The sequence below is a fragment of the Rhopilema esculentum genome, chromosome 2 (genome assembly GCF_057945365.1).
Source record: "Rhopilema esculentum isolate cy_ngs chromosome 2, ASM5794536v1, whole genome shotgun sequence".
Taxonomy (NCBI): domain Eukaryota; kingdom Metazoa; phylum Cnidaria; class Scyphozoa; order Rhizostomeae; family Rhizostomatidae; genus Rhopilema; species Rhopilema esculentum.
The window spans coordinates 459055-467163 of NC_142816.1; the positions used below are offsets into that span (position 1 = coordinate 459055).

At 35.6% G+C, this 8109-nt stretch overlaps 1 protein-coding gene across 1 annotated transcript in view; it reads left to right on the forward strand.

Annotated features, from left to right (window-relative positions):
• The window catches only part of LOC135695425 (myotubularin-related protein 5), a 37568-nt gene extending 32134 nt beyond the window's left edge, over nucleotides 1-5434 (forward strand). Inside the window, exons 35-39 of the mRNA XM_065214512.2 lie at nucleotides 6-142; nucleotides 1084-1291; nucleotides 2086-2123; nucleotides 2334-4474; nucleotides 4930-5434. Of these exons, the coding sequence (XP_065070584.1) occupies nucleotides 6-142; nucleotides 1084-1291; nucleotides 2086-2123; nucleotides 2334-2426 (476 nt within the window). The 3' untranslated portion in view covers nucleotides 2427-4474; nucleotides 4930-5434. The remainder of the gene's footprint in view (nucleotides 1-5; nucleotides 143-1083; nucleotides 1292-2085; nucleotides 2124-2333; nucleotides 4475-4929) is intronic.
• Nucleotides 5435-8109: the final 2675 nt, after the last annotated feature.

Consider the following 8109-nt stretch of genomic DNA (forward strand, 5'->3'; position numbering starts at 1 on the left):
TTCAGGCTTTCAGTGTTCAGACTGCGCCTACAATGTTCATACTAAATGCAAATCGCTGGCACCAAATGTTTGCTCTAAACACCAGGCCCTACAAGACCAGCAAGCGGTAACCATGTCAACCAGTACCCACAGTGTACCTGGTGTAAGTAGTCACAGATGACATCTTTTCTTTAACTTTGTTTCAAGCATCACTAATTTACAAAACTTCACTACAGGGACGATGCTACGAGAAGCAATACTCGTGTCAACCTCTTTTTCATTTCATAAAGATAAAAACTACGAAAGCAAAAAACTGCTACGAACAACATTTTCCAAAACAAGTCATGTTGAATTGTGAATTTGAGAAAGTATATATATTTCATCATGGTCTTTGCATTAAAATAAAAACGCAAATTTAAATTTGCATTTTCATAAACATGGTTATGTCTATTCTGGTTCCTCTGATGTGCTGGTTCCACCTCAGAAATAAGCTGAATTTGTGAGATACCGACTTTAAATCGCTTGAAACAACAACTAAAAACGCATTTAAGGGGCCAGACTACATATTGAAACACGAGCGTTTTAGATATATTTAGATTTAAATATTTAATTTAATTTTTGAGTATAAATTAATAAGTAAAATTTGTATTTTATTTGCTGAAGGGTTTTTTCATGTATAAATAAATAAAGATGAGAATGAAATGAAATGAAAATGAATAACCTCTAACTTGTTTGCTTTAAGATATTTTGTTCTTCAGTTTGTTATTTTAATTCGTTCTCGTTCTCGTTCACAATAATAAACACGGTTTCGTTAACCGGTTTTTCTATATTTCGAGGTACGCTGGCTTTCCTCGTCCCTAACCTGATTTCGACACCTGGCCCAAAAGCCCTCTCTCAGAAATTTTTTAATTATCCTTAGAAAGTATATTATTTCTTTTTACAATTTCCGATTTATTAAGTGTGTGAAATTTTGGACACTTGTGTGATAAGTGTGTGATTTATATTTTTCTTTGTCTTGATTGTCAAATGTATTTGTTGCTGGTTGCTTTTGCTTGCCTGAATTAAAAACGCTGTCTAAATAACACCTTGAGATGTCTTTTGCAGATTGATAGCAGTCAAAAAAATCCACGGAATTATAAAGGAAAGCTGCGTAAACGCGGGCACTTGTTGCGTCAATGGCTTGAGAGGTGGTACGTGCTAGACACACAGCAAAACCAGCTACTGTACTATGATGCTGAAGATGAAACAGTTCTTAAAGGCCATGTCGATCTTGGAGAAATGAAGTCAGCCCGTGTGATAACAACACCACCAAGTAGGTCTTCTTTAATTGAGGTTGTCTAGCAACAGCTACTTGGGCTGGGCAGCTCATTATCGCACACTTGCTGCGAACAAGCCGTTATGTTTCCCCGATGCGGTATATGCACTATGCAGCGCTTGTTCGAAGTTGTCATTTCATTTTCTTTGTGATTCTCAGTTGTTTGACTGCTCCACAAAGCAGACTGTGTTATTTATCTTGGATGTGCTGCAAATGCTCATCGTGCAGAATTGACCTCGCCGGTTTTGTTCAGCCTGTGTCAGCTAGCTATCTTGAGTCTAGTGCAGGTTTTTTTCGTAACATGCAGCATTTTGTAACATCTCGTATAAGCCTTAGCTCATTTTAAATCGCTAGTGTGAGCTATGTTTTAGTTTATGTGATGAAGTAGGAATGTATTCAATGCCATTTAAGAAGCCATTTTTGCATTTATCCTGAAATTTAGGTCGCTCTTTTGTACAGTCAATTAGACTATGGTATGAGTCGGACAAACTTAAAAGAAACGCGTGTACTGACAAATCTTCAAATCTCCAAAGCATAATGACCCATTTTACCAGCGTTGACTATCAAAATTGCACTGATCGCTCTCATACAAACAACTAAAAACCCATGCTTCTTTTGAAATAAGTATAAATTGCTTTTGACAGTGAAACGAGAAGGGATAATTGATTTTTGCCAGATGTTCTTTGATTTTATAAGCTCAACCTTCCTGAAAAGCCAGGCAGGAATTTCTTTGCGATTTCAATCAAAGCAGAAAGAAACTTACTGACAATCTTTTGATATTGTCTTTCTAGGTCCTCCTAAAGGTGCAGATCCGCAAGCTTTCTTCGAAGTGAGTATTTCTTTCCATGCATTTTTCATGTTATTGTAGTTTTTGCAAAATTGATTCATGCTTGTTATCCAGTACTATTTTTGCTTGGCCAATTGAAAATCCTTCATATTGCATAATTATAAATTCTTTGGACTGAAAATTCTTTTCACTGAAAGAAGTGTTATTTGCTTGATTTCCTTGTTTTATCCCAGTTTTTGTTCTCTACTTTAGATCGAAACAACTAGGCGAGTGCATATCTTGCTTGCCCCAGACAGGGACATTGCTTTGGAATGGATAGATCGCTTGAATAACTTATTATCATGATTTTTATAATTGCCCATTTTGGGTTGAGTTCGACTGCCACTGGAGCATTTCAAAGTGGAATGTGACAACAGAATGCCACGTAACTGATATGAAGTTGCTGCTCATGATGAGTTGTCTTGGTGAAAAGGCGCTTTAGAGAGAAAAGATCCCGGTTCTTGAATTCTTTTGAGATCTCTTAATATTATGTACATTAGTTTGTGAAAAGCAGGCAGCTGCTCTAAGGTTTATCAATATCACAAGGGTTGTTGAAAACATCAGCCTTCATCGTCTTTAATTATTAGCCCTTTGAGGGGGACGTTTGTAAAATTCTGAATTAATCAGTCCTGAAACGAAAATACCTATAACAGATGTAAACCGATTTTAATTGTTGTGTTTAAAAAGTCTGATCCTCGTGTATTTGGTTTGTGCTATAATAACAAGCGGATAGGCTGCTTGTGGAGTAATTGAATTCAACATTGCGTTAAGACTACCCTCGGCTTTAACGTAGACCTTTCCTCGACCCTTTTAGATTTGAAAAAAAGATGAAGTTATGCCTTATTAGTTTTCTGTTATTTGGCAATGTATCCATTTCTGTTTGGAGGAAATTTATATTTTACAATTAGGTATCGCTGGAGCAGGTAATCAGTATTTTTGTAGCAAGACAAAACTAATTGCCAAATATCATAACCACGACTTGTCTCATCATAGTTTTTGCTAAATGTTTTCATAATACTGGTCTTCAGTGCGGGCCTCCTTATATGAGTTTGTATCAAGTGAAATGGTTAATCCGAGAATGGACGGGGATCCCTTTAGAGTCGTTGTCTTTAACATTTACGCTGTTCATAGAAATGTATGTTTTGTTTGAGGCATTATTTCGAAATAAAATGATAATTATAGCTATCTGTGGGTAGAAGATAACTAGGAATTAATTTAATACTCCTGTTAGTGTTAATTCTTTTTTATGATAGTGTGGATTTATGGTAAATAGATATGTAAGACAAAATTTGTTTCTTTATTTGCCTGCAATAAACTATGTTTCTATTGAATCTCTTCGCGAACCTTTAGCTGCCTAACTTTAAAAATGAGCATTATGCGCGTTCAACTGCAGTATCGTATTTTTGTGTCGAGGGCCATGGTGTCGATGATTTTAAATCAATGCTTTGAGCTTGTCCTTCAACCAGAGAAAATCAACCAAAATATTTATTAAAACTCCCTTGCAAGAATACTTATAATATTTGATAAAATTGATGTGAAAATACTTGAAGTCTCGTCAGTCTCGTTTCCTGCTCCTCACGCCTCTATTTGTTTCCTAGGCCCTAGCTGTGTTTCCTGGCATAATTTTGTCAGGTAAGCAGGGAAATACTTTACTTGATCCTATATGAATCATCATTTTATGGTTGAAATCTGATCATTCAAGTTTCTAGGTTTACATCATCTTGTGGAACTTCCATGCTTTACAGCTCTGATAATGTAAGATTTACCTTCAGCGTCTAAAATATTTCATGTAAGATATTTATATTGCATTGGTTTTTTGATACACGATCGACTTTGAAAAATCCACTTCATTTAAAGTTACATTTTGTTGCCAAAACGCTTGAGCTTATTGGTGGCAATGAATTTTCTTGATTATAAATGTTTTTGATTATTGAACAGAAACCAAGAATCAATACAATCAAATTAATTTTTACATTGATTTCTAAGATTAAATTGAATTGGTTGTTCAGCAAACATCTGGTTTTTGCTAATTTGAGCTTGAATCAAAATTTTGCGAAAACGTTCCATGGTTGTTTCTTTGTTTACAATTCTTGTTAATGAAAATTACTGAAGAAGACTGGCAGCTGGGTATCAAAATGTTTTTGATGTCTCAAAATCTAAAGAATATTAAAGTACACATTTACTTTTTGCCTTTTGTAAAAGATAGCATCTGGTCTCCGGTCACTAGAAATCAGGCTTTTTCTAAAGTCATATTTATCATAAACTTTCCGCTATTGTATCTCAGCAAACTCTACAGTTCTCTATAAAACACGATGCAGAGATGTCTGATTGATTCGTCTACTTGCAATCAGCCGGTGAGTATTAAATGGTGTATTTTATCAATTCTTCCTATATGAGAACTCGGTAGTTATACTTGTATCAACTATACAAGATTTCTTTTCTTGCTATATAGACATATAAATTAAATATAAATTGCTTCTTGCATACTTCTGTAAAAGCAACCAATTCTGCTTCGAAAATGAGTTGTTACAACCAAATTGAAGCATACCTTGTAACACCAAGCGATATGTGACATCATGCATTAGTCGCTTCCCGTTTCATGAATCCTTGCCTTCGTCTCTGAGAAATGCAATTAGTCTTTCTGCCAACATTTATCAAGCATTGCAAGAAATAAGAGAAATCAAGCGTCTACTCTTATCTTACCCTTGTAGAGGTTTAGGGCTTGCATTCATTTTAATGGTAGCAGCCAGGTTATATACCAGTTTTTCAGTCTCAAATTCGTTGTTAGTTTCTATTTCATTCCCCTTAGAAATGCACGCCAAGACTGTATTCACACTTGCCGTTGTTTTTGTTGTGTGTTTCTGGTTGTCAAACTGCACTGCAAGACGGTGTAACTCAACATGTTTGGGAAAGGAAGGATTAATGTTGAGCTTGTCTGGCAAAAAGAGCTGTATGCTAACGTTTTGCCATAAGTGCAAAATACAACGAATGTTCGTAGATCTATGTGATAAACTTTCGAAGAAATGGGAAAAAGTTCCCAAGCAAAAGCAAACGAAAATGTGCAAGAGCAAACACGAAACGATGTTGGGTCGCACGTTCAAGATCTTGAAGGTCAAGAAAAACGCTGTGCAAGGAAAAGTCTGTCTTGAAGGGAAGGTTGAAAATGTGGTTGCATACTCCTATAACATCTGGCTTCCTAGAAATCGTAAAAGTAACTTCTAAACAAGTTTGTTGTTAGCTTATTCGGCGGATGAGTAAGTAGTTTAAAAAATCTAACAATTACATTGATGTATCTATAGTTTATCCTGTTCAAATGGTTTATTTCCTTTTTTCCATTTCTAAATCGCAATGTCTGTTTTCGTACATAGAAGAATGGCAAAGTTTTTTGCTAAAATACCCTGGTCGAAAGTGAAATGTTTTCATTTCAGTGGTGTAACCAGAGGAAGTGCAGACGTGCATATGAAGGCATGACCAGATAAAAGCTTAACACACGAAATATTGTCATTTCTTTAAAAAACATCATTAGTAGGTCTATAAGCGGTTTATTGAGACATCTCGTTAACAAGTTTGACTTAAAATGAAGAACGTTTCAAAACCATGATTCAAATGGTCGTCCAAAAGCCAGAGAATCATTAATTGAAAGAATTTTCCAGGCCTAATGCGAAATTCCACAAGAATACTTTTCCCAAATTCATGGATCCATTTCAAGGAGGCTTTATGCGGTTTCAAAAGTTTTCGGCTACCCGTCACTATATTGAAATTTGAAACTGTTAAAAGACGTTTGCCACTGTTACTTTTAAAAAAATGCTCTAAATAGATTGAAGATTTTATTGGCGGTTGTTTTGCTTTCGATCAATTGCCATTCGCAAATTAAAATAGAATTAACTTGCATAACAATAGCTTTCGATCATTCATGTGCCATTTCTCCTCCTTCGAGGTGGTGCAATACTTTTGATACCCTAGTGTACACTTACGTGACAAAAATATTAGGACGATGAATAACAAAATGGCTGCTCCAAAACTAGTATTCTATTAAACGAATCTTGCTGCGGCGTCAACAAAAACGTGATTCCTAACAAATTCTATTTATTTCCTACTTTTCTATGATAGAAAGTAACAAAATGTCAAGGAGAAATTGAAATTATCAATGTTTTAGTTTCAATGCCGAAACACAAAAACGACCAGAAAGAGAACGAGGAGCAATAAAATATTTGGGTCTAGCGAGTCATTTGTTTGCTGAAACTGCAAGAAAGTTTGGTTGCAGCAAGTCTACAACATATGTTATTTAGAAGAACAACAATTAACAATGCCTTCTAAAATTAAAAAATGGTAGGCCAGGGCAGGCCGACTACTGGATGGGCCTAATGGCCTCCGCAAGCTGGCGTTGTGTGCGAAGTCAGTCAATGCTGAACATTTTGTCAATTATCTATAGAAACATGGTGGAATATCCGCAGGTAAGTACAGAAACAAGTAATGATTCTTTAAAAAAACCATTTATTTTTAAGCAGGACAATAAACCTAGTTATGCTGCAATTGTGACAAAATTTTTCAAAAATAATAACATCATGTCCTTTCAATAACCCCGTCAAAGTCAAAGCCTTTATGTAATTGAAAACAACTAATTTTCATAGAAAAATCCAAGAAATGAAATCTTCTAAGACCAACAATAAACACTTTTAGGATTTTTTGAGATCTTCTACAGTATCCGAAGATATTTCGTTGCAAAATCAATTTTGCGAGTTCTAATGCAAATGGCGGCTGCCAGATTCCTGGAGGTCATCCGACAAAATCAATGATGTAGAAGCGCCGAAGGCGCTAGATGTCGAGGCACAATCACTCTCGCGGTAAAAGGGCAAAAAGACGATCACGCTTTAGGACTCAGCTCTAGCTCCTGCCCCCCAAGCACCCGTGGTGGCGCCATCCCTGCCCTTAAAACATCAAACCAACCATTAAATTTTCTTTAAACCGAAAGTCGAAGGAATGGCGAATGCATATTCCCGCCATAACCTATCGTTTACAAGCCCCTTCGCCTCATAATTCCGATTTTGAAATTGGTCGGCTTAGGCCCGTGGTCACTATGAGCCGCCATTTTGACCTACTGTTTCCATACTTTTGCGACCCCAGTGTATAAGATAAAGCAAATTGTACTTGTCTAAAGAAGTCGATTTTTTACAATTTATTGAACATGTCTTTATTTTTACAATTTGGTAAAATTGCAATCGAAAATCTCAACCAGCAATCTCGCTATGCCCCACCAATTTTATACGTTGTTCTTTGAGAAAAGGGTTAACCACATTTGCTTTGAGGCGATGGTCCTAATACTTTTGTCACGAAAGTGTATATTTCTCTGTAGACAAATTCTAGTATTAGGTATAAGCGTCAAAGAATCTGGCATAAGATCATGTAAATAAGTAGCAATTTAGCGCACATGAAAAAACACCAAAATTTCATTCTAAAATGATTGGTATAATGAAGTTTCATATGAGAAGTTTTATGAATCGCACGCTTTGAAGCGTTATTTCGTTCGGAAATGCCAATAATACAGCTAAAACACCACATTTTTGCTACGACAAATGGATCTTTTTCCACGGGGCTTTTCCATAACAAGGCGCTCATCCTATTCGGGAAGATATTATCGGTCAACCTTGCCTGTTTGTTGTTTTCTAGACGATCGTAATTCTTGAAGGATCGTTGCCTATAAAAATTGTATTAAGGACTCAAGAGAAAAAATACACCCATTTTGTTTGATAACTTCACTATAAGAAAGAAATACTGGACAATTCGATAAAATGTCGCTCAAAAAGTCACTCAAAGAAAAATAGCTATGAAACAACTGACTTTTGAAAAAGGCAAAATTTAACATTTCTTGTTTATAATACTTCACAAGTTACAGAAATTCCACAACTGATCATGCATGTAAGAAATTTATTTTATATAAAAATAAGACTTATTGTTTTAAAATCATGGTATCATTGGCGCTATGAATACA